Genomic DNA, 27,954 nt, shown 5'->3' with positions numbered 1-27,954 from the left:
TGTCTAATGGATTAATAAATTAATCTCTACTATCATTAAATCCAGCATATTGAAATCAGAAACACAGCATGGTGAAATCAAAGCTAGCATTTTGGTTAAAGAATTATGATTATATAAATCTGTATGCCAAGTGCAACAATAAAAATTGGTCCAAAATAGAGAATTTCTTTTTCATAAGATGAAATTTGCATATTGAGTTTAAATCTTTAGAGAATTAAGATTGGAAATATTTAAATGTTTACGTATCCCATTTATCTCTTTACACAAGGCAGTAATGTTTCTAATACAGGCAAGTGTTGCTTTGCATTACCTCCTATTTATTTATGTGAATTTTGCTCTCTTAGAACTTCTGTCTCAATTTCCAACATTTCAAGATGCCCAAATAGGCCAGAGTAAGTAGTACTACTACTCTGCCTTTCTAGCATGTTGCAGTGGGCCTAGTCTATGTTTGTTTTCTTTGTTTAACTGAGGAAACCATCAAACTGACTCAAGTCATTAAAAATAATTAGAAGGCCTATCACAGTCTATTTTGCTCGGTGAAAGTTTGTGCCACTTGTGTTCATGTACTCATACCTAAGAGTAACAAGTAACTAACTCCAGATCTCATACGCAAAACTGATGATATTTGAAATGAACTCCCTGGTGGATCTTCACTTTGTCGCACTTCATAAAGCTTTTCCTGAGCCTGCTCTCTTAGATTTTCCTGCACTGTGGTGTGGTGTAGCCGATGATGGTGACAGCCCTGCTTTATTCTAGCAATCAGGGGTTAAAAGCTTGTCTCCACTTCTCCTCAGGGGTTTCTGTAATAACTGTGACATTGCCTGGAATTGCAATATCGGTGTTTAAACAGTCAAGCCAGTAAATTCCAAATTCTAGAGACTGAGCTGTGAGACGGAGTTTGACTGAACAGCTTTAAATAGTATGCATTTATATGTATTCAGCAGGCAAGGAGGGGCAGCCCTGCTGTACAATACTTTGTAATAGACAAAGATAGAAATCTGCCTTCATGCTCTAAACACATTTTGGCAGACAACCTTTACATGTTGTCCCGCTTTGAAAAGCGTTTCTCCAAAAATGGCACTGTGCAGTGCCTCATTTAATATCTCTTGGTGATGCCATGTCAATTTTTCCCCCTACTAGCCTGTGAATCTGTAAGTCTGGCCAGGTTCTTTCTGCTTCATGCATCATCACCAGTAAAGACACTGCCAGAAAAATGCTTCCCTACACCTTTTCAAACTCAGTCCACAATTTATGTCTGTATTCATATCCATGCAAATTTAACGCTGTCCTTAAGAGACCACACAAGTACAAATTAGTACATAATTTGAAGATGATGGGATTTCCCAGGTTGTCTTCTAATTGACACTTGATGATGCTTCAATCAGAAAATAATTCATTTTTCTGCCCAAGCTCTGTTTTGGTTCTGTGAGATTCCAGCAGTATCAGGTAATAAGAACTTTTTTTGACATACAGTCAAATGTATGTGGCTATATACAGATCAATGACTATAGAGTGACATTTTTTACATAATTTCTTTCAAGACTGGGTCTCTCTGTCTTGTAAAGTCTGAGTATTCCAGACCCATAGGCAGAGGCATGGGACAACTTACATGCTTCACTCGAGCATTCGTTCATGTCTTCTGCTGCTTGAAGGGCCGAGACCACTCTCTTGGTAGAGTTGTATGAAAACCAGTGTAATTGCCCCAGAGAAACTGAAAGCTCATGTATTTTTTAACTGATGACAAAACTTCTAATCAGAGTTCCTGTTCTTCTTACATAGTGAACACCTCTGCTGCATATTCCAATCTATATTGCATATTGTCATGGTTCCATAATTTAGAAAAAGGATATTATGGATAAGTGAGGGGAAAATTTTGCAGTTCACCATTGTCTTAGTTTTATTCATTGGCAAAGCTTCTATGTAATGGTACTGAGCGTACAACTTCTTGGCAATATGATATCAGTGGATCTGCAGCTACTTGATGGAGTGCAATAATGCTAAGACTGGCTCCAGAAATGAAGGTCATTTTTTCCTAATGACTGACTTTAATCATCTTGGTGTTTGAGTTGCCTGCTCAGCTGACATTACCACTGATGAAGTTAGTGCATAAATTTATTCTCGTCACTGAGACAAGAAGATAATTCTGAACATCATTCAAATGTTCTCCATGAGACCTTTTTCCTTCCATCTATTCAACAACTCAGGAAGTCCAGTGGGCCTGAAAACTTAGTATTAGTCATGATCTCGCACACTAGTTTTTTCTTACAGAGAAAAGCTCTGTGGATTATGGTGGGCATCCATTGTAAAGCAGAGCAGTGTAGAGCATTCTTTGATTGCTTCTCAGGGTAGTAGCAGTTTGTCCTAAAATAAGAACTTTGACTTGAAGAGAATATAGTCCTCAGTTCACAAGATATGTGTAATACCACAAAGCCCTACTAAGATCATTGGGCACTCACATTTTTCCTTTTCAAATTGGTCTTGAAAAAAAACCACTAGTGATTTGTCAGCTAAGGCATGAGTTTGCATCTCTTTTCTGTAATCCTTCTAATGGCTAAATGCCTCATAGGTCAAATTCCGTTCTTAGCTAAACCCACAGTACTTTGATAGTAACCAGAGTCTTAATCCACATGTGCAGAAGCATATACAGGACCAGAATGCAGTCCAGTACAACATCTTCCCAAACACTGAAGGATTTGCAAACAAGAACAAAATTTTCTTCTGCTGATCATGTTTAATGAAGGATAAACAAGGGTAAAATGAACAGCTATTACCAAACTGCTTCTTTGTGCATGAACAATATTGACAGTTGTGCTTTTCCTGGTTTAAAACTCAATATATGATTTAAGCTTCCTTTTGTTTCATTTCTCCCTTGTCTTTTTGTTTTGTTGTTTTTTTTTTTTTTAGACTCGAAGTGAAGCAGCGATGACAGTTTTAAGTGGGCATGTAGTCGTTTGCATATTTGGGGATGTTAAATCTGCTTTGATTGGATTAAGAAATTTAGTGATGCCATTACGAGCCAGCAACTTTCACTACCACGAACTCAAGCACATTGTGTTTGTGGGTTCACTTGAATACCTGAGAAGGGAATGGGAGACACTGCATAACTTCCCCAAGGTTTCAATCTTGCCTGTAAGTCCAAAGCCGTATTATTGATACTTTGTTATTTAGGACACCAGCTGGACAGATTCATATTGACTTTGATCTTAGGCTTTTTTATTTTTGTCTACTTATAGGCCTGAGGACTTAGATTTTCCCTTTACTGTGTCTATGAAAACAGAGCCCTGTGAGACCTTATTAGAAGATATTTGCTGCAGTGTTTGGTTCCTCGTCATCCTCATCGGATGAATTTCAGCTGCCATCAAATGTATTAGCTGTGTTATATATTGAACATTCACTGTAGTGCACTGCATGTAGTCAGTTCTGATGTTGTGATTTCCCTGACAGAATGACAGTAGTTATTTATGACATTATTTATGTATTTATACCCACAAAAAGTTTGAAAAAAATTATTGTTACTCTATCTGCATAATATCTATCTATATACGTAAAAACTTCCTATAGACTGGCCTACTTTATAAGGAACATTGCCATAACATTTCCATTCAGAGTCCTGCCATACTCATATATGGAAGTATGGCAAAACCGTGAGCCTTTTGAAGTCGATGAAAAGCTCCTATTGATTTTAGTAAGGACAACGACTAAAACCACAATACAGAGGTCCTTTTTCTCCTATATATCATTCTCATTCACTCATGTGCCCAAAATGTAGAAACATGAGGTCCAGGACAAACAAATGAAGCCCTCCAAGCTGGTGCTCTTAAGTGGTCTTAGCTATAAATGACCCACAAAGATGTAGGCAGGAGGGAAACGAGCCCACGGTGTAAGTGCAAAAGAGAATGCTCTGTACGTTACAGAGAAAAGCTAGTTTGTATGTTTCTATCAGAATGAAAAATTATGAATTTACCAGTTCTTAATAATTACATTTCAGCAGTTAAAAATAAATAAATCAATGATGGATGTAACCTAAACTGAATAATTGGGAAAATAGCTATAGAATGGAAAGACTGCCTTCACTTCTGATTAATTCACGCTGTAGGTTTTGTTACTGTAAATGTAGTTTTAGTGTTAGCCCTTGGCTTTTTTCTGTAAACTGATCCAACAGATGGTGTCACAAGATTCACTGCTGTCACAAAAATGGTGTCAATATCAGATTTGGTCACTTAATATCCTCCTCTTCCTGCCAATCCCTTTTAATTCCAGTCACTGTGAAGGCTAAAGACTAAGGAATCAGAATTAAATTAATAATACTGTTGAACTGTGGAGCAGAATAGAAGCCAGCTAGTGCTTCCAAACTATCCAGTATATGCGTATCCACTATTATAATGCGTATTTGCAAAGTTTTGATTCTGAATTCTGAAGAGACATTAAGGAAATGTACACCACCTTTAAATTCCCCAATCAGTTTGCACAGAAATTTAGAGTAGTTTTGGACTAATTTCCAGTTAAACAGCTTAAATAGTTAGTTAATGCACCTTTAAAAATACAGAATATGTAAAGGAATTGTATCTTACACAGTAATCAAGGGTGCTGAAGACCACACAGACTTCATTACTGCTTTTTCTTTTTTTTTTTTTCTTCAGCCTATCTGGTTCAAAATGGTGATATAAAGTTAAAAATATCAGCATTATTCTGATCTAGTTATACTAATTTAAAAGTCTACTAAAGCTTCTGAGATCATACTAGTAGGAATCGTGTTAAAGGGAGGCCACTCAAACTCATTTCCTACTTCTCTGCTTTGGTTCATGAGGTAAAACTTGCTGCTGATATCTGATAGGATATTCAGTTACAGCTGAATATAAAATCATCCGTTCTGGTTGAAAAAAAAAAAAGTGGAAATTTCATTTAAAGTCTATATTAAAAGAGGCATTTATATGCTGAGTAAACTCTTAAAAAGTAGGCAAATGCCAATTTTAAATATCCTCAGGCAGCCTTAATTCTGTCCCTTTGCATAAAATCATTAGGAGTAAGCCTTTAATTAATTACATGATTGCATATTATTTTTCCTCACAGGAATCCTGCTTCACTTGGTGCACAGTAGAGACACAAAGGGCAGAATTAAGGTGGCAGGAATAATCATGTCCTAACTTCTGAGTACTTTATAACTAAATCAGATCTGTTCAATATATACTGTTTTCCACAAGGTTTCATGCCTCAAATTGTTGAAAGTAACGTGGAATAGTGAGGCTGGTATCTGAAACTAGGTGGCAATCACTGAATAAGAATTGAGCTCTACCTTCACTTTGTGCATTTTAAATTCACTTTTGCATTGAATATTCTCAGTGGAGTTCAGGAGACGTTCACCATGAGTGATCAGGAGATGGAAGAGTAGGGTCTTGACTCGGTTTTATGAAAGTTGCTGTGTGACAAGGGGACAACTTAGTCTTCTCATCATCATTAGGGTCTTTGGGTACCAAACCATGTGAGGCAGCAGAGCAGAATCTAGTTTCCGTAAAAAATCTTTTTTTTTTTTCCTGGACCTTGCAGCCTCTGTGACATAGATTTAATATTCTGTAACTAGAGATGAGGACTGTTGGATGTGAAAGGCAAGTGTTATCTTTAAACAAAACACAATGGGTTAAGTGTCACGTCTCATTTGTGTTAACTATGAAAAAAACCCGCAGACTACCACAACATTTCATTTTAATTGTTGCATTCTCTGATTGAGAATTGTGGAAGCAGAGAATGTTGTATGAGTTGTCCCCATTAAGATAAATTCTTGTTTCAAAGGGTTTAATTGCACAACTTTGAAGATCAGTGTGTTTTGCTTCTAGAAGCACCAAAAACATGCAGTGAAAAGGATTAACCTTTTCTGTGTATTGCTTCAGGTGGAAAAAAATAGCTTTATCCTGATTGCATTTCAAATGTGTAGGACACATAATGCTTTCCTGTTTAAATTGCTATTCTTTTGCCCAAGACCATTGTGACTTGGTAGTAGATAAATAGACATTTAAAACACACCCCTTGTTATATTCAGAGAGCCAGAGGTTGCCACATTATAGCAACTTAAATCAAGACAATTTCAAGTCACCGATGAGATGTAGGATGCTGGCATTATTCCTGTTTCTTGTTTGTTAGTAATAGCTTGACTGAGTATTGAGACTGAACCTAAAATGCTGCCATCAGCACCAACTACCCTTTAGATTAGCACACATCTCCTATTCCCTGGCACATAGTTAGACCAGCTTAATGTCAGAGCATAAAAAAGATACTTGTTAAATAATTTCCCAAAGCTCCTTCTCAATCTTTAATTTGTTTTTCTTTTTTTCCTCTCCTGCCTCCCCCCCCTTTTTTTTTCTCTGTGCCGAAGGGTACGCCATTAAGTCGGGCTGATTTAAGGGCTGTCAACATCAACCTCTGCGACATGTGCGTTATCCTGTCAGCCAATCAGAATAATATTGATGATGCTTCGCTGCAGGACAAGGAATGCATCTTGGCGTCACTCAACATCAAATCTATGCAGTTTGATGACAGCATTGGGGTCTTGCAGGCTAATTCCCAAGGTAAGGACTGCCCTATAATACTTCTCTGGAGTGCCTACAGGGGACAGGACCTGGCAGGAAGAATATCCCTCACTCAGTAATTCAAAGAGCCCTACATCAGCTTGCTTGACAGTTAAACCTGGTGATTGGTATGATGGCTTTTAAAGGGACAGTCATGTAGTTTCTCTGCCACATCACAAAGCACATCTTGCAGAGGAAAAATGAATGAGTATGAAACTGGCATTTTTTCTCATTTCAAAATTTTCCTAAAAAATATATAATATCATTGCTTTCTCACCCTGCCCCACTCTGTGGCTTTCTTACCAGGGCAGTTGCTGTTATATAGCCAAAGCTAGCTCATACTCACTTTGGAATACCTGAAGCCTCTGTCTAAACAAGATTTCTTTTTTATGTAAAGCACGTTGCAACCACAGAGAAAAAGAGCTGAGTAATATAAGCCAAAAAGTAAAATAAAAAGAACAGGAATTTTAAGTTGTCTTTACAGTTCCTGTGCCTTCTTGCTCAAAAAGCTACTTAGAATTAACTGAAAGCTGATTTCTTCCCATGGTTTGACATGTACTCATCCCATTTAAGGACATTGAACACAATCCTTCAGTCTTTGCTGAGAGTAGGGGACTGATTCACAGGTAGCCAAAGGCTATTTTACACCAACTGTGCCTGTGCAAAGCAGCTGCAAAGCAGTCATAAGCACCCTGGCAGAGACCATCAGTGTAAAAACAATCATCATCCCATCCCTGAAGGGTCTTGCAGCTTATGCAGCTGAAGTCCTACCTTTGATAAACCTATTAAGTGCTGCAGTAAATATTCCCTGTGGATCTAGCCCTGCTATAAATGTAGGTGTAGAAAGGATAGTGCTTTGGTATGCAATTTCTCCATGGGCTTGACCTAGAAATGGTTTTCCCTCAAGGACTGTGAGAAGTAAGATTAAGTTCAGTTTTTCCTCTTTACACTCTAATCAGGAAATAGGAATTATGAGCCAAAAATCAGAGACAGTGGTGTAACTTCTTGAATACGAAAACTTTTTGAACATGGAAAATTCTTTCTTAGAATCAGCAATAAAAATGTGGAATTTAAGACTGGAATATACAGGAAACTAAAAGTTTGAAATTTTCAAAGTAAGGTTGGATAGCTCTCTGGATAACATGTAGACTTAGAGAAGAAGAGGAAGGAAGTGTTTTTTCAGTCTCATGGGTGCTGGAAGTTTCAAATCTGTGGCCCGGAAGCAATACAACCCCAAATATTTTGGAGTTCTTCCCTTAAAAATTTGTGAGACTGACTTGCTCGCACTATGATAACTTATAGTCATGATTAGGAAACTCATTGCAGAAATGGAAGACAGGCATGGAGGTTCCTTGTTTTGCTGATTTAGACCTGGGATTTGAAATGTTGTATCCCAAAACCAAAGGTGTACTACAAGGCTATTGGCTATTCTTTGGTGGGTCTTTCTCAGTCTTCTATCACACACGTAAAATCATCAAGAAATAGAATCTATTTATCTCACCCTTTTCCTCCCTTCCTTCCTGTTGAGCATGGCAAGTCTGAGAGAATTTCCTTCTTCTGCCTTTGCTCAGAGGTTAGTGATATTTCCAACACTTGGCTGTTGTATTTTACCATCCCTGTAATTCCCCATGTATTTGACCATCCCTGAATGAGGATGGAAAAACCTAGCAATATAACAGTCTTGTGCACCACATGAACACCTGTCATTTTTTACACTCCATCCTTGGAGGTATTCAAGACCTGACTGGATAAAGCCCTGAAGAACCTGATCTGACCTCATAGCTGACCCTGCTTTGAGCAAGAAGTCAGACTCGAGATCCTGTGATGTCCCTTCCAGCCTGAATTGTTTTATAATATCTATAATATGCTGCTACAGCATACCTCTATAGGTCAGGAAGCGTAGACTGGGGCCATGGTCCAAATCCCTTCAGCCCTATTCAGTGTTGCTGATGCAGAGAAGCAGAGGCGCAATACGTTAGCACATAGTTAGAAATTTTGGACATTTCTTCAGGTAAATATCAGTCTGCATGTAAAAAAGGTGACTCTCTAGCTTTTCTGGGGAAACAGGGCATAACATAAGGCAAGTAACCAGCAGCCAATTTTAGTTGGGAGCACTGACTAGGGAGGGGTTCTTCTAAAACCAATTGCTTCAGAAATTAATTATCTTCCCGGTAAATTCTCTGCTTATGGTATCCACAACTCCTGAATTGGTTGCATTGCTTTCAGCACAGTAAATTTTCTTGAAAGACCTTGAATACAATGGTTATACTGTCAGAAGCAATTAGATCAATAGACAGCACAAACTTTACTAGAAGTTACATCCAATGTGACACTTTTGTCTATGAAATGCAGCTTTAACGTATGGTGGACACAACTATCACGACAATTATATAAACCAGGTGATTCAACTTTTGCTGGCCAACAAGCAACATACTAGAACCACCTCACAGCTCCTTACTGGCAATTAAGTACCTTTATTTACAGAGCGAGTTGTCATTTTACTTTTGCTTAAACATTTGTATATTATTTGACATACTTACTTATCCTTAACACATTAGCTGGTACAAACCTTAAGTATTGCCAATCTGAATTTTTCTAGATTTGAATGTATGATTTTGAATTAAGACATTTCTCACCAACACCATCCCTTGAAAGAATGTTCTGTGCTGTGCTTTTATGTTACTGCTATTACTGATCATAGGAAACACTGACATTAGAAAATCTGGGTGTGTGGAAGAATGTCAGTTGACCTGTGACAGGGTGTTGAAAAGAGAAGAAACAAAACAAAATATATGAACAGACTGAGAAACATATGGGATAAACTGCGAGATTTTTGGTGAGGGAATTAACAGTGTAATCTTACCCTTGTATGAGGGTATAGTTATATATATCTTTATATATATATATATATATATATAATATATATACACCTTATATACCCTTACCCTTGCTACTTCTAAGTAATAAGCTAGTATAATTCTGTAGTCACTAAGCAGTGGAATCTCATATGAAAACCTGATATATAATTTATGTTTACGCCTCTGAAAAAAAAAAAATACAGTCATTTAATTGATAGGTTATTGAATGCACAAGGATCTTTCCAGTTTTTATCTGTGATTATTTCAGTCCAGTGTCAGACAAAAGATGACACCAGTACAAGAAGCACACCATAAAAAGCAGGATGCAAATTTATTTAACCATCAGATAAGCCATAATCATTGGCCAGTGCTGAAGTACAGGGCCATATCTATAACTCCTTTGTTCTAAGTTGGTAGCAGAAAAAGAAGCCACAGATTTAGGGATTTCATTCCCTTTTCCCCAGAGCCTCACCCTTGTCACCTCCTTTAACACCAAAGTCACTTCCAGTCCTAATACAAATATTCATCACTAGTTAATCTGTATCCATCCGAACATGCCCTTTCCAACCAGGGACATAGCATTGCACCAACAACTGAAGCCAGATGCAATCTGAGAGGAAAGGCCTTGTAGAAGGAACAGAATGGTGGGCATATGACAGCAAGGCTTCCTGATAGGGAAAGTTCTGTAACAATAGGGCCACCAGTTCCCAATGGATTAAGTTACCTGCTGAAAGAAAGTCTATTGAATTAATCTGGTTTATATCAACAAAGGATTTTCTCATTACTAGTTGAAGATGGACTTAATAAGCACACAGCAGTTCTATGCAGGAACAAAGACTTGCTAGGGTCTCCTTGTAGTGTTAAAATATTCCCAGGCTTTTGGACTGGGTAGCATTAATTATCTGGACCTTCTATAAGTAGTGCGACAACACTTTTGTCCTCTGGTCTGTCTGCCTTGAGTCCTAACTGATCCTGCCAGAATTGCATCTTAACCAAACAGAGTACACTGCCTTGACCTCCTGGAGAAGAGAAAAATAGCTCACTGTTCCAAGGCACAGAAAAAAAAAAAATGTTCTGGACCAGAGCTACACAGGACCCTGGAGTACCCAGAGCAGATTACAGTAAACTATCTAAGTTGTCAAATCTATGTTCATCATCAGCTGTCTAGCAACATATTACCAAACGCATGACTACACAGAACTATGAATGGAAACAAGGTGCCTTCCTTAGAAGGAAAAGCTTACTAACTGTTTTGGAAGGATTTGGTAGTTTTCTTTCCATAAAATGTCTCATTCTACTCAAAAAGAACAAGAAACTCTTTCAAATTGGACCCGTGTTGTTGAAAGCTCTCATGTTGAAAGCATTCTCATGGCTGTCTGCATTGAACATTTCAAAGGTGACTGGGCAACTCCTTAGGCTTGCTGGAGCTTGTGGGTGCAGACTCTGATGTCCTGAAAATGAGCTTTTGGAAATCATTAGGGCAGTTTGTTGCCTTTGGGACACTTAGATTCCAGGGACAAAAGGGCCAAAGTGTATCCCACTGAAGCTGTAGCAAACTATTGCTTTCATTAAGATATCTCATCTTCTGCAATACAAAATGCTGTAAAGTCAGAACTTGGCCCACCTCTTCACAAAATGGCTCATAAACTCAGTCAGATGTCTTATTTGTGACAAGGGAAGTCCTGTCTTTATCTTGCAGTTCCTCTTATAGATGTTGACTGATTGTCTTCCTAGAAAGGTATGTAAAGAGGTATGTTTGTGGTGGAGAAAAAAAGTCACCCTCGGGTACTGGAGATTTGTTTTTATTGTTCCTTCATCCTTCCTGATTCTCATTCTGTCCCCTCAAATACAGTGAGATTATTTTATCAAGAAGTATTTTGGAGAGAAGACAAAAGAATATTAGATCCATGATAAGCATTTGTGCTCTCTAGCCATAACATTTTTCCAAAGCACCCAGGAAGATTGAGTCTGAGATGGGCTCTGCCTTGGCAGTTATGTTGGGAAAGCTCCAGTAATTCTCCTTTCCTTCATTCTGTTGACCTTTCCATCCTTTATTCTTCAAGTAGCATCTATTGACTGGTCCCATTTAGATTTTCATGTTTCTTGTATTTTCTTTCAGAGTCTTACATTGTGTGAATTTTACTTGTTGTTTTACCCACCAGATGAACAGGGCCCAACACAAAATATTTTTCTTCAGTTGTAACTAAAACTGCTATTTGGCTTTCTTCCCAAAAAGCAGAAAGACAATTATACTTAACTGTTTAGAGATTTATAAATACTGTACCAGAGTAGCCTCTGGGTAGTAACTTTAGATATCCAAGTCAATAATTTTCTTTTATTGGATAGTGATTTAGATCTTATTTTGAGTCCTATATAATAAGAGCAGTACATTTCATTAAAAAACACTTACTAAACAATAAAGAAAAGTGATCTTATGGCTTCAAGCAGGTCTAAAGTACAGAAAGGGGAGGCTGTATAGTAACATTTTTTCTATGGACATTACAAGACAGATCACAATACAGCAGGGTAGATGTATTTCAGCATAGTTACAATTGCAGCTGTTTTCTGAATGACTTCAAATTATGAGAATTTTCCCTAGGAACACTATTTCAACACATGAGAGATCTTTTTAAGGCCTCCATTTACACTTCTTGTAATAGATCCTCCAACAAGAAAGAATAAAGAGAAAAAAATAAAGAGGGAATGAACTCCTGGGTAATACATCTCATGCATCATGGCAGGATTCTTCTGGGGAAAATCCTATAAAATCAAGTAAACATACTCAGAATTTTACACACTGACTTTCAAGTGTAACAGACTACACAAGCTAAAATAACCTTGTATAAGTTTAGTTCTGTTTGATCCAGTTCCTTTAAAAATCACTTGTGGCTTCATCATAATTTTTTGTTGGAGCTGGCTTAAACTTTGATTGAAAGGACAAAAACAGTTAGCCACTGAGTTTCATTAGATTTATTTCACAATCTGTTGATTAATTCTTAAATTATTGCAATTTTTGATGGACTTAGCCTCGCAATCTGCTGCAAGAAATTTTCTATTGAAACGAATTTGAGATCTGCATTCCATTGTGTTTGCAGGTAATGTATTCTTTTTCACCTCTACCAATCAGTAATTCTTGATTGTTTTATCTCTGAAATGTTAGCAAAAGAGAGAGAACAACAATAGTATTATCAGGACTGGAAATGAGAGAAAATTCTTAAACAAGGGGAAAGGATAAATACTGTCTGAAATGCTTGGTTAGCAAAGGTTTTGTGTCACTTTCAGAGATAACTGTATTGTAGTGCTGTTAGAGATGTTTGTTATAAGTTCAAAACAATAGTTTTATTCCTGAAGGAGGGTTTTTTGATGAATGTTGAATCTTATTTCTCTTATTTTATAGTCATGAGATAAAATTTTTAAGTGAGGATTTCAGAATATGGGGTTTGATAATCATAGATGCAGTTACTTTTTAGGCTGTGATGGAATTCAATATTCTGTGGCAACTCTAGCACTGTTTCCTATGTTTAATTTGTTATATTACATGAAATAAAAAGCCTTACTTTCAAATACAGAATATAGAACTCTACTTAAGCCAGCAAAGTAATTTCAGAGTTTAAGGAGTTACTTAACCTCCTTAGGAAAGCATATAAGTAAATTTAGAATATTAAATGTAGATGTAATATTAAAAATAAATAAATGAATAGTGCTGGCAAAAAGTGAAAGATTTGGGGTAATTTTTTTAAGTGTCAAAGTGAGCTATGACAGTAACTTTAATCTTTTAAACACTTAGATTCCTGTGTGTCTTTGCAAATCAATGTAATTTAGGCTGCAGAATGCTTGTTATACTTAAAGATAGCTCATAATTTCCCAAATCACATAGATGTTTTGAAAAATTTTCTCCGAGACAATATCACTCCTACCAGTCACATTTGCAAAAATGGCAAGTATTTTGCATTCACATCAGGGTTATTGGTTTGTCAGGATTGATATTTTAGTGTAGGGGTTACACCTGATTAAGGATGCTTTTATGCTGTGTGTTTCTGAATGCTCCTTGTATTTTTGCTAGCATCAGTTGTTGTAAATTACAAAAATAATAATCCAATTAACAAAATTTTCTACTTGGTAGGTTGGTTATTGTTCAAGTAACTGCATTTTGAAATGTTTGTTGTAGTTCAGCTCCATTATTATTTTTCAAAATGAAGGCTGACCATCATAAGTAATGAGGTTAATAACTGAAAAATGAGATAAGGGTATCCTAACTTCTCAGCACATGTCCCACATTGCCATTTGCTCACAAAAAAATCAAATTTTTGAAGATTAGGTCACTGTGATAAATAACTCACTACTACCTTTTTGCAACATGCACATAATTTCTTATCCCGCTGAACCAGATGGATAAGCTGATAGCTGTTATTTATTTTATGGTAGCACACTGGAGCTCTAGATGGGATTAAGAGCTTGTTGTCATAGTCCTGATATATACAAGAATAAAATATGGCCTTTGCCCTGGCAAGTTTACAATCTGATGCCTTGCTTGTTCCAAAACTAAAGTTATGTGCTCAATGTTGTACAGGTTAATAAATCTCTCTGACTTCAATAAAACTATCCACCTGTGTAAAGTTAGATTATGTGCAAGTCTTTGCAAGATTTGTACTTAAATAAACTAAAGAGGCTGGATGGGAGAGAGTCTGTTCACTTAACTTTGTTTCCTGTGCTGTAGAAGCCACCTATGTCAGCAGTCATTCCCTTCTGTCAAACAGGACCTTGCTACCCTTCCAGCCTTCACAAGAAACCCTTCAGAGAAGAGTTCCCACCCACCACCGTTTCTTATATTTTCCTTGCAACTGGATGCTAACAGTAGTTGCCAGAACTTACACATGTGGAGAACAGTTTCCTGTCTCTCTGAAAGTTTTCCTAAGAAGAGAGAAAAACTATTAAGAAAAGACATTTTCAGTTCCGTTGCTTATAAACTAAAATTGTGTTGGGGAATGGCTGGAGAGGCATGTCTCTTTGACAAAATTTCCCTGTATTTGAGAAATGTTGCAAGGTCCTAGCCCAAATATCTTCAAGCTTTCACAATTGCCTCTTTCTCCTCAGCTTTCAAGACACCTTCTCCTTCAGCCAGAGAAAGAAAAAACTGGGCAAAGGAGGTAGATAGTACAGTACATCAAGCACGTGATTTCATACTTAAACTATAAATATATTTAACCATCCCAAGACTGTTATAAATTCATGGTGACTCTATTTTATTATTATTTGCTGTTCAACACCTTGAAAGCAAACCCCCTATTATGAAGGTGTACTATTTTGTGCATTTCTGATGCTGAGGAATAAAAAAAACCCGCTCTTTTTATGAGCATTAATTATACACTAGGCAAGGAAGCAATTGCCTCTATGTTATGAAATATTAAATCAAAATGCTTCCTGTTCCCAGATGTGCCAGAGATAAATACAGCAGTATTTTGAAGCCCCACTTGGAGCTGTTTTGCCTGCAAATTTATAGTTTTGTCTCCATTTTCAGAAAACCCTGTTTTATGTGAAGTATAGCACTCTTGGTAGTTTTTAAGGAGCAAACTCCTCTGGAGTTGCCTATGTAGGCAACAACTCTTACGTAGATTGCACACAAGGGATCTGAAGTTGAAAGGCTCCTTTAAGATGACAAATGGGTTGAAAGTGTTATTGTCTTTGATTGCATGCCTTACATCATCTGTATGTAGGAATAAGAGAGCTATACTTTATCTTTAGCCATTTTATAAATATTTAAGTCCTTATAGTTGCCTAAAGATATTAAAGCATATTTTACAGTAGTTGGAATATAAATATTATATATAGCACAAGATACCAAAGTAGTTTAATGAATTCATAATTTTCTGTTCACTTTTATTGGAATGTGTTTTATGTTCCAAAACTTCCATTTAAAGAATAAGAGACCATTCTGCTCCCTGACAAGATGTGAGCCAATAGTGAATGTTATCAAGGTTGCTTTACATGATGATATGGGACTTCAATTAGCAAGAAGAAAGGGAACATTGGTATTAGAAGGTACTACACCGATCTCTGTTTCAACTTTAAAAAAAGTCTTTTTGAAGAAACTGTTTGGTTTTTAAGTCTTTAAAAAACTCTAAGGTGTTTTGCTTCTCTGTCTCTGTACTTTTAAAAAGTTCTTAATTGCTGAAGGAGATACATATCTAGATCCAATTATAAAACAGTAATTTTTTTAAAATTTGAAGTCTAGTTTCTGCCATTAAATTTATAAAAGGTGTGTATTTCATTGCCCCTTGAATACAAAGGCGTGTTGAGATTATAATTGTGAATCTTTCAAATTCCCATCAAATAAGAAAAAAATTCTTTTTAATATTTCACAGTTTCACTATTTCCCAGTAGGAGTCCATGCTGGGTAATGCTTGCTAATTACCCACAACAAAACTAGACACACAATGCTGGTAAATTACCTGACCCTTTGCATTTTAATGAGACAACAAAGATTTCATGAAGTGATGTTGTTTCAGTGGTTAATGGTGTCAGCAATGTTGTAATTGTAGGCTGAGGCACATTAGCTGCACAACCACATGTAAGAAGGGTTTCTCTAGACAGGGCCTTTGGAGAATAGAACAGGGTATTATCATTAAGCCTATGTCATTTGCATGCTGCTAATCACTTACTTTATTATCTTGTGTATCCATTGTCTTTCTTTAATTGCTCTTTAAATGAAAATTAAAAATAGTTCCAATGCCCACGATACTTGTGATAACATCTTGATTATGAAGATAACTTCAAGAAAATGGAACATATAGATAATGTATTACAGGATTACAAGATAGTTTGAAAGTTATATACCATAGCAGGCAGCCTCATGAGCGTAATTCTGGTATCTTTCTTTGCTTCGGTATGTATTGTTTGTTTAATAAATGGTTATTTATATGCATAAAGGTGGTTGGTTTTTTTAAAGGACACACATGAATTCAGAGATCAATGTCACTGTTTTTACTTTAGAATGGAAGAGATACAAAGCATCAATATCCAGCAGATTCCACCAGTCTAACGTCACAGGAGAAAGCTATATTTTAGTTCTTTGTTCTTTCTAGTTAAATCCTAGTCTGTGATATCCATTGTAGAAGAGCAGAATCTAACACCTGCTAGTGAGTTGCAGAACTTCAACAGCTTTAGGGTAAAACTTACAAAATAGTTGGCATTCTTTTATCAAGACAGACCTGTTGATTTTTAAGTTTGACATGGTTAAATTTGAGGCAGTCCAGACTTTCCATAATAGGCAATCTCTAAAAACTTGGTAGCTTCTGATTATCAAGAACCTTCCAAACCTATCAGCATCTGCAGAGTTGGATATGCAGTCTGAACTGGGGCACTGCCTTTATTTGGGAATCAATACTGCTGTGCTCCTAATAATGGATTTTTGCATCTTTTCTTTTTAACATCTGAACAAACCGAACCTGAAAAAGTAAATCTATGAATTTTGCAAATGGTATGGTAGGAATTTTTATTGAAGGAAGAAGGATAAACTTTGTTCTTGACTAGTTCTTGTGATTTATTTTTATTCAACACACCCCAGTAAGATTATGGTTACTGGGAATTTTCATACTGACTTACTTTGATATAAGATTAAGATTGTATAAAATTTCTGTAATGTCATAGGAATACCTGATCTTCTGCAAACTTTCCTTAGAGCTTTAAAGTAGATCCTATGAAAGTATAATTGAGATTGGACCTTTCATATTGATTTGAGGTTTGATTGCTGGTTTAAATTTTGTATTCAACTTTGAACGTCAAATGCTCTTAATACTAATACAAGAAAGCCCTTGCTTACTGGTTAGTAGTGAGAGGCAAAGTATCTCTACAGTCTAACAGCATATATATTTTCTGTAAGTTTGACTTTACAGAGTTTTTGCTTAAATGCATAGGCAGGATTATAATGTGATCGGATGTCCCCATAGAATTTCCTATTTCAGCTAAATTCGTGTCAGTCTGCTTATTCTGTGACTTAGAATGAGTCTCCAAGTGAGGGCAAAGATAGCCAGACATTTTTGAAGTAACTTCTATAGAAACAAAGAAGAGAGTTTTCCCTGAAATCAGACAGTGTCATGTGGGGCCTGAGAAAACATTGGTGGAATTGTTTCTTGTTTGTTTGAGGACAGGTGGGTTGGATTAATAATACTACAGTTATAGGAGATATTCTTAAGAACAAAAGTTCCATTAGTCACAAGTGTGAGCTTGCTCAAAACCAGTTTATGCTCTAAGCAAAATTAAATTCAGAAAAGGTACTCAAACCATTTTGTTCAGCATATTAAGCTGTGTATTTTAGAAACTGTATCTGTTTTACGTCCTCAATAATTTGTGAATTGTTCCTGTTCTAACTTTTCATGTATGAAGAAGATGTCTTCCTAGAACAGTAGCTTCAAACTTTTCAGAAATAAGTTCAGCTATATAAAAAAATCCCTATTGAATTGATTTATCTAATCTACCCCGGCTTGAAATCAGTGTTTGACAAGCTGCTTAAAGTTCTTGGACTTGAACTCTTTCTTAGAGGCTGAATATCAAAACGATTTTTCCATATAACTCCGATTTAGCAACCTTGCTATTTCCAGTTTAATAAATGTGCCTAAGCAAACAGATAAATCTCAGATACTCTGTTATACCCTAGTTGATTTCATTGCCTTCCCCTTACTACCAAATCTTCTTTAGAGTTCATAAAAAAGGGATTTTGCCACAAAATCATGGAAAGGGATTCCTTGAAGTATGACATTCAGGGAGTTTTTAAACACAGATTTGAAGTCTTATTTACAACAATTTCTTAGCCAGACATGTGGCATGTAAGGTAATGTTTCCATTCTCAGCTCCTCTTGTTTATTTTTAGTGTCTAGAATCTACAGTAGTTTTACTAAAAACTAATGAAAATTGCAGACCTTTTGTTTTTAAATTTCATTATTAGGTGTTGATGAGCCTAGTGTGAGACCTAAAATTCACGAAAGGGAAGAAATGTCCTCATCTTTTTTCTTGTCAAACAGTAGAGACCAAGTTGATAGCTAGCAATGTGGAAAAGACCTAGAGGATGGACAGGGGACTGAAGACCCCTCTGGTCTCCCTTGCTGATCAATGAAGGGAGGCAGGGGACAGCAGTGCCTTCTTGAGCTTTTCCTCCAAGACCAGTACTCCCTTGACTCGTTTCTTCATAGGACTTCCCTCATGTGAGTCAAAGCAGGAGCTATCCTTTGATAAGCAATGGGAAGTCTGTCAGGAGAAAAAGGTGGGGAAGTGCTTATGCAAAGTATCTTGTGATGCACATTTCAAAATACTCTCCTTGCAAGAGAGAGAAGTGATTCCGCTTACTTGCTCAAGAAGTGCAACCTTACCTTTGTGTCTCCCAGGTTTCTCAATGTTTGAGAATTTGATTGTTATTAACTCTTCAATTAAATCTTCAGTTCAATTCTTGAGTGGCAATGTAAACTGTCTGTCTGGACATATCTTCCATTTTGAGTGAGACAGATGTAGACTGAGTTAGATAGACACAGAGGGTGCTTTTTAAAATTTGGAATATATCTTGATTTTTTTGTTTGTTTGTTTTATGGCAATGTGCTTTGCACTGTCAAATGTAAATAGCCCTTAAAATTTATCTGCAGATTTATATTTCAGATCAGCCCTGCCCAAAACCACAGATTCAAAATTCTTAAACTACCTCACTACCTACAAAAATCCACATTGCAACTTGAGTATTTATTCTTAGAATCCTATCAAATAACAAGAAATAGACTAAAGACTCTCAGAAATATTCAAAACCTCTAGTTGAAAGGACAGCTATTTCCACTGATATTGGTACTAATGAAATTCAAACAAGGGAGTAAACATTTTATTTTTATCGACCCATTTAAGTCCCCAGTAAATAATAATGGATAGGAAAGTTAATGTGTTGTTTAAGTGTTTATTATAGAGGTTATGCCATTTTAAAATTTGACAGTAGTATTTAGATGCATGAATGACAGTAAATAGTCAATATAATGCTGAAAACTAAAAAAAAAAAAAAAAACCTGCTTGCTGGAAGTTTTCAGTATGACTGTACTGTGCACTGGATACCATGGCATATATTTTATGGTTGCCACTTAATTTTCACTAAAGAATACCACATTACATTTTACTGTTATCATTGTCTTTACCAGCTTGGTTGCTAGTGTAATGGGTTTTGGATCCCATATAAATAAAATAAATACAGAGCTGGTGTACAGACACTTCTGCTGGTACTTCCTTAAATATACAAAGACATTTGAACTATGCAAGGCAGGCAAAAGCCTTAAAGATTTTACCAAAAACTCTAAGAAAATAATATGAGTCATTCTATCATGATAATGAGTTACTTTTCTTTCTAAGGTTAATATTGACTGAAGAGGGGAAAAACTGTGAGCCAAAATAGTGCAAACTTAACAATGGAAAGTTCATTTTTTCTTAAGAGCAGGCAGTACCTCACTGGTTTTATGTATACTTTCCCTTTTTCTTGATACATTTCAGCAAATTATCTGTTTATTTATACTGATGACTGTATGCCTTGGATATTCTTTATTCTTTCCCCCAGAATGGCCATCAGAGGCATAAGTTTCTTTCTGGCTTCTTGATTCTGGATTCTGTACTGATTGAAGCAGAGGTTCCCAAACTTTACAGGTTGGGTACTACCAGCAGTATCACTGCTGTTCTTCAGGCAGTTGTGTCTACACAATCTTAGATATTATTAGTAGCTAATATATTGCTACTGGTGCATCATTCAAGAATATGCAATTAGAGAGCTACTTCAAATTCATCCTGATTCTGCAACTGCAATTTCTATTTTTTTTTTTTTTTTTATGTGAAAAAAGAGGAGTAGAAAGAAAAGGAAATCTTCATTGTCTGTATATTTCCAGTCAGTCAAGACTAATTGCAATAAATTAGCCAATTTTAGTATTTGGTAGACCTATATTGAAATTGGAATAGAATGTAGCATAATGTACATGTGACATATAAAACAGGGATAATATGAGCTGAACAGAGTAAAAGGCTGGTCTGACGCATTAGCCATTCCAGTGAATGTCAGTATCAGAAGGTTGACATTTCTTTTAATGGAAGTACTTTCTGGAGGTACTTACCTTCCTATTACTTCATCGCGCATGGCAGGGATGGTTTTCATACTGGCCAGTAATACTGATAATTCTGAAGTGCAAATAATTGTGCTGATGGGATGATGTGCATGTTTTGAAAATATATTCCAAATGCTCAGATGGTGTTCTCTTATTCCTATTTCAAATTGGGCACCATACATTATTTGCAAGGTTCAGATTAAACTGCAGCAAGGATGTAGTAAGCTACCTGTTTGGATCAGGAGGGTTTTATTTAAAGAAATATACAAATACTCCTTAGGTGATTATCTTTCCCCACAGTGGTAGCTGCACCTGGGTGTGAGTGATTTATTGGGCTTTCTGTGGAAAAGTTGGTTGAGTTAGTGTTATGCAGACTTGCATAGTTCAAAACAACTTGATATTAATTTTCATACATGGTATCTACTAAGATGTCTTTAACAGACATGCTACCCTGAAGTCGTATGTGTTACAGAAGGCAGTATTTGAGTGACAAAGAGCATGACACTGATTTTTTCCCTCTATTTATGATGTTCAATTTGAAGTTCTGGTAAAAAATTTTGGCTTGTGGAGCATCTGGTATGCTGAAAACATGAATGCCAGAAGGAAATTCTCTGTTAAGCCTCTCTTTAAAAATATATACTCACACATGAACACAAAATCCACATTCCTTTACTCTTAGCATTTAATCAAGCCCTGAAGTTTTTAAACTACAAATTTAATCTTTGGGAATCACCTGCATACTGTCACTTGGCTATGTGCTTTTATGACAACCTGTCCACTAAAAACTTGTGACAGGATTTGGTGAAATCTGGCAGGTTTGGACGTGGGCACGATATGCTCTCTAGTTGGCAGGCTTTGCTAAGAGTTGCTTTTTTACGATACAGAGTAAGACGGGAGAAGAGCTTTTGGAAACTTGCAAATAGATTAGACTGCAGGAAATGTGCAGGAGGCCTATGGAGTATACCTGCCAGATAAATTAGAGGTGGTCTTGATCTGAATCCAACCTGTCTCAGAGCTCAGTTGTGGGAATCCAGTTCAGATTTCTTTGATAAAATGAGGCTTTAGCCTTCACAGTTAAATCTTTGATCCCCAAGACAGCCTTGAATGTGGGATTTTGGTTTAGACTCAGCCTACAGAGAACTTAATGACATTTTACCATACGTTTCCAGCTCAGTTCCAACTTGAGTAATTTACAAGTCTGCTGGCACTATTTAGCCCACACAGACCATGAAGTCAACCGTAAGTAAGTCCAAGTTGATGGAAAAACAATATTGCTAGAACAGAGTGACAGATGTTGATTATCACAAAATGTCTGTTTAAGCGTTTTGTATGGATCCATTTCCTCACTGCATACACCTGAAATTTTTGTAGAAGTTACAAAGTAATTGTACTTAAAGACATGGAATCATCTGCTAAAGAAATTGACAGAATATGTATTGCAAAAAATGACTGGTGTGGTTATTACTGTTGCTGCTCAGGGGAGCCATTCAGATGCCTCATTTATTGGAGCTTAATAGATTAAAAGTCCAAATTGAGTCTCATGATATAAACCTAATCAAATTCTAATCTGCATAATTTTCCCATAAGAAGCAATGGGAAATTTGTTTAATTTATGTTTCAGTAGTTGCCAATCATGTGTTGGACAACATTGTTACTTTTATTTATCAAAATATTTTTATTGATTGCTTGCTATAACATCTGGCTTTGCTCTTCCTTTTTCACTAAGGAAAAATTTACTTTATTTGATATAATGTAGGATATAATGACATAACGTAGAGCCTTGCCTAACGTTCCAATATATCATTTTTAACGGTGAGCTTTCCATTTTATTTCTAGTTATTGAATACCTGTCTCTCTGAACTAGGTAATATAGCTTAATTTATTTGATAAGTTTTATTCAGCATATTTATTTATTTTTTCCTGAGGTCTAAATATGCAAGGTTAATTAATGATTAAACTGAAAAGAATTTGGCATCATTTTATACTAAATTCTTTTAGCTGCACACATGTGCTACACTTAGATGCTACCAACTTTGTGCCCTAGAAGTACCTAGTGTAGAAAACTATTAAATGGTAAATGGAGAGTAGGGATAATTCAAAAATTAAGTTTGTAATGAAAGTGGCTAAAAACCACAGCAATTATCATTTCTGATGTTTTTATGAATTAAAATGTATTCCATAATAATTGCTGAATGAACACGTTACTATTTCTTGTCTCTCTTTCCAAATATTTGTATAGTTCTAGTGGTTCTTTCTGAACGAAGTAAGAAAAAGCAAAAAAAAAAGTCTGTGAGAAATAGCCAAACTACTCTCTAGCACCTGGACAGTAATATTAGGAGTAGGTGCTATACCTAGGGGTGCAATCCACCAGAAAGAATTAATAGTCACTTGCCACCAAGAGATAAATTTCCACTAGAAGAACAATGTGAGAGAACTAAATTCTTTCCCAACAGGAGCAGGCTTCAGAAAAGCAGGTTCATGACAACAGAGAAAGGGGGGAAAAAGTAGATGGAAAACCAAAGATGATATTACAATTACAAAACAAAGAATTTAACAAATCTAAAGCACGTGATATATTGGAAGGAGTTAAAATATCCTCTGACCAGTTTGTAAAAACATTGCATAAAATTACTGTGAACACATCCCAAATAATAGGGTAAGTATGAAGAAGTTTGGAAACCATTGTCCGCTGCATTCTTGAAGTCCTTTGTATTTTACTGTGTGTTGTCCTAGGTGTTTTCAATTAGAGAATTACCCAATCGTTCCTCTGTTTCTGGAGATGGCTTAGAAAATAGATGCTTAAAGACAGCTACAAGATGGTGCTAACTATCAGGCAATAAACTCCTGATGGCCTGTCCCTTCTTGTTGCACAATGGAGAACCTGCAGAGTGTCTCGGTTTAATACTTGATTTCCCTTCTCGATAGCCTAAAAGCCCCAAGCAATTATCCTGGTTTGCTTGCCTGTAACCATTATGCCTGTCTTCATGGCCTCCATTTGTTTTGGTAGCTATGGTTTAGGTAAATACCACATGAGATTTTTTTGGGGGGGGAAGGCAGTTTCGCAGTTTCAGGTGAACTTCATCTTGATTTTTTTGTGTGCATTTGTTAGTGAAACTCAAAATGACACTTAAACTAGGAAAAGACTAGTATAAGTACCTGTGAATAAAACCCTCTAAATTATACATTATTCTGTACTATGCTTAAAGTATAATGCTATTTCTAACATATTATGCTGCTCACAATTGAAAATGGAAACAATGTGGTATCATTCAATGCTAGACCTCAAGATGATGAAACTCCAATCCTTCTCTTGATCTTTGTTTTTACAGCTTAAACCTGCCTGGCTAGAGCAGCGCAAGAACCAGTAGACCTATAAATCCTTTACACTGCCAGCACGTGGGACCACTAATCCACCCAGGAATGGTTCTTATACTCTGAGGAGTAGAAATTAGCATTGATCCCACTGTACTTTCATTAGAGCCTTGATTTGGACATTTTCACTATAGGTTTCTGTAATCCAGCAGTATGAGAACAAAGAGACATTAGAGAAGAGCATTTTCTTGGGAAGAAGATGGAAGCTTGTTGTCTGTAACAGTGTCTCTCAGCGTTCAGTGCTCCAGGGGTTATTCCAGTCCCAAAGCACTGGAGGGTTGTTACAATTGAGAAAGCTATCCTTTACCCTCCACTCTCTGTGGAGTGGACCAGCTTGGCCTATGTTTGGGGACAGAGCATCTCTGAAGATGCTGCAGTTTCCAAGAGAGCTGGGAGCTTCCACAGTCACATCTGCTCTCCCATGTTTCTCTCCTTTTCCAGAGTTTTAGAGATAATCTCCAAGAGATTATTAGATCTTCAGGCACAAATTACAGTAAAAGTCAGAACTGAAACCAGAATTTAGGATTTCCAGGTTCTGAGGCCAAACGACAACTCTCTGTCTCAGACCGCATGGGACATTGAAGCTAGAATTGTTTCTAATTGAATGGCTGTAACAGATTCCCATGAATGTCAGCAGCTCTTTAGCTGCATGACTGCTGCTGAACTTTCCAGGTGTACCCAAATGGCTATGCTTTGGAGAATAACAGGTATAGTCTATCATTCAATTGAATTCACTGGAATATTAATGGACATTGTCAGCAAACAGTAGCAAAGGGATATAGCTGTGAGGTCCTTTTGTAAGAGAGTTATTTCTTTTTCTCTGGCTCTGCTTAATGAAAATCCTTACCCCATATTCCTGCATGATAACTTGTCTGGGGTGTGTTTGGCAGTTCACCACCTGTGTGTTATTCATATATGCTCAAAATATGATTGTTGTTTCATGCTTCTTAGATGAGCCAGAGCTAGCTAATAGTATGTATGCTTTTAAAATTACATTTTTGAGGACTTTAGTGCATACATTACCCAATGAATCCCATGACACCTTTCCCTAGAATAGCATTATTTAAAGGGCACTATCAATTTACACGGCACTTTAATGACAAGGCCACAACCTTTAGGTCTGCCAAGTGGATTTTCATTTTGGGAAACTGCATTCTGCCTGCATAGAGTTCCAGTTTAGTAAAACATACGTCTTTGAAAGGGAAGGGAAGCAAAGAGGAAAGGTGCAGGGGGAAAGAGGAAGAGGATCATAAGGGATCCATTATGATCCTTTAGAACAGAAGATATTTTATGACTGTAACATAAAAATCTGGTTTGAGAATATGCCCATCTAGGTCTCAGTGGAACAGAAGCAGTGCACATCCAAGAGCCAAATTTGTTTCTACATTAAAACCCCAGTAAATCTTTACTGGCCCTCAGCAAACTAAAAGGATATATTTACTGCTATATAGAGAAAACCTTCCTGCATTTCATGGGACATTACTCAGTCAAGTGAACTGCACAGGAACAAAACCCAGTGGTTTATGGCCAGCACAATCAGCAGATCACTTGGCCATCAGGCCAGTTGTTCCAAGCAACACGTAAGCAGGGCAAACTATAATTATTGCTGGTGCTTTCAGTGGGCAGAAGTCACTGTTAAGCCATGCCAGCATTCCTTAATTTTGAACTTCATCACAGTGCCACTGTGGCTCCCAGAATGCCTGCATGTTACCACTGAGCCACAGTTAGTGTCCCCCTGAGTTCCTGAGAGGACCATGGATCAGCCTGGGTCAGGAGGCACAGGTCTTGCAGAAGCCCAGTACTGCTCAGCACTGTAGATGAGATTTTGTAAAAGACAAGGAGGGCTCGTAGCCAACTGGCCCTGCTGAGCTCTGAGCAGGACAGCTCAGTAACTCTTGGGAAATCCCCAGTAAGTCTTGGGAAAAAGAGCTTGCCTTCTTGTGGGGAGGAATTTTCCCCAAGGTTCTCCTTCCACAAAGATGAAATATATTAAAGAGGTAGGATCTTGCCTTTAATGCAATTGTTTGGTTGTTTCACCTACTTTTGTGAGCAGTAGTATCTCAGAGAGATCTGGGAAATATTTCTTTGCACAGAATCAAGATGCTGAACCAGCTGCTTTCTGTAGAGAACTGGAGGAGGCTCAAACTGCTTCAGAGTAGGTGGCTGAGTTAGGGCACAGGAGTCCCTGCCTCTCAAAGAGGGAGGGAAGCAGTGAATCCCAACTGCAAATCCTCACTGATTTTGAGCACGTCAGGAGCCCAGAGCCTGTGTTCCTCTCAGAGATGTGATATATTTAATCCACTGTTTGACAGCATCTTGTTTCAGAGAGGGACAGGGGCTTGCTACCTCCTGTTGAAGTCCAAGCCATTTCCTCAGTTTGATGTTGTGGTGGTTATCACTATAACCAATGGTGGTGGGTTGACCCTGGCTGGCAACTAAGCCCCTACCCAGTCTCTTGCTCACTTTCCCGCAGTGGGATGGGGGTGAGAAGCAGAAAGGCAAAAGTGAGGAAAAAACTCATGGGTAGAGGTAAGGACAGTTTAATGAGTGAAGAGAAAAACAAAACAAAACAAAAACCCAAAAAACAAGTGATGCAAAGGCAATCACTCACCCAGTGCAGCAATTTAGTATCAGATGCGGTGGCTGCAGGAAATGATATGATTGTGCTGCACCTTACCTCCTAATTGTTGGCAAAGAGAATTTTCTTCAGAAGCTCCCCACTGTCACTGTATCTTCTTACACAGGGACTGTGCTCAGGCTTGCAGAGGCCATGTGAATTTTACTCTAGAAGTTGATCATCTTAAGAAATTGTAGCCACAGCTCCCTCAGTTGTTTGTTGAACAAGGACACACTGTGGTTATAAGAAGATCACAACTATCAGCCCTGTTTTACGATTTTTATGAGCGTTAATGGAACAAGGTTTGGGGACTGAAGGAGAAAATGGAATATGAAAAGGAAAATGAAAAGAGGCTGTGAGGAAAGCATGTCATTTCTAAATGAATGCTCTGTGCAGAGGAATTGAATCTTTTCACAGCTGAAAATGGATCTTAAATCTGATGCCTTAGCTTGTTTCAGCTTCTGTAATGAAATAGAGTTTTCCTAATACCCTGTGACCTGAATTTCTCCCTGCTTTTATGGGTGCTATTCCTTGACGTACAAACCTGTATTTTCTCAAGTCAGCATTTGATGATGGATGTCAAAATATAGGTCATGTATTATGCATATAGCATTACCGATTTAAGGTGTTTACTTGTCAAGTTGAAGAAATTCAGAAATGTCACATTCACTGAATCTGCACAGCTGTCACTTGTGGTTTTTCATGCCTTTAAATGAAAGTTCTGATAAAGCAGGTTAGTTTTCCTGCACTTTTTTTTTTTTCTGTCTTCTGGAGGAAAAAAATAGAGAGCCTATCTATAGAATTTATGTTGTGACTTGGGAGCAGAAATGTGGCCTGAAGGTGTATGATTCCTTGTGACTCCAAACATAGGCACACAAAATCCCCAAGTACTCCAATTTTCCTTTCCTGAAAATATTCCAAGATTTTTGTATTTTTAAGAAGTGGATTTTTAGAAGTGTCTGAATTAAGCAGAGAGAAGGAAATTAAGTTAAGATAGCAGATATTTCTCACATCTTCCAAGACCATAGGACAAAAAGTATTAAGGCACGAGTCTTTTCCATTCAAGGAGAAAACAAAATCCCTTTAACATGCTTTCTGCATTTCAGACTGAATGCACTATGTGTGCAGTGTGCAATTACAGAGCTTCTGACAGTCTGTGTCTAACAGAAATGACACATTTACTTCAATCTTCTGACACCATCCTAGGAAGACAAATATTTGAAGGGTTAGAGAGGTGGCTACAAATAGCCTTCGATGGAGAGTGTGCGTGCACGTGCCTCTGTGTGTGTGTGTGTGCATTGCAGTAGAGAGAGGGCAAGAAGGACGTACACATTTAGATGCAGTTATGCCAGCTTCAATTTGCTTTTAGCTGGTAGGGAAATACTGATGTGCTCTTACCATCTGAACAGCCTGATTCACTGAAAGATGTTTTAGGGAGT

At 37.1% G+C, this 27,954-nt stretch overlaps 1 protein-coding gene across 2 annotated transcripts in view; it reads left to right on the top strand.

Annotated features, from left to right (window-relative positions):
• The window catches only part of KCNMA1 (potassium calcium-activated channel subfamily M alpha 1), a 516,744-nt gene that overhangs the window by 468,260 nt on the left and 20,530 nt on the right, over positions 1–27,954 (top strand). For both annotated transcript variants that reach the window (XM_082310136.1, XM_082310135.1), the window contains 2 exons: positions 2,905–3,129; positions 6,368–6,560. In XM_082310136.1, coding sequence (XP_082166262.1) covers positions 2,905–3,129; positions 6,368–6,560 — 418 coding nt within the window. The remainder of the gene's footprint in view (positions 1–2,904; positions 3,130–6,367; positions 6,561–27,954) is intronic.

The sequence above is a fragment of the Platalea leucorodia genome, assembly GCF_965183815.1.
Source record: "Platalea leucorodia genome assembly, chromosome: 4".
NCBI lineage: Eukaryota > Metazoa > Chordata > Aves > Pelecaniformes > Threskiornithidae > Platalea > Platalea leucorodia.
Note: the sequence above shows the minus strand (reverse complement) of the source record. Positions and strands in the feature narration are given on the sequence as shown.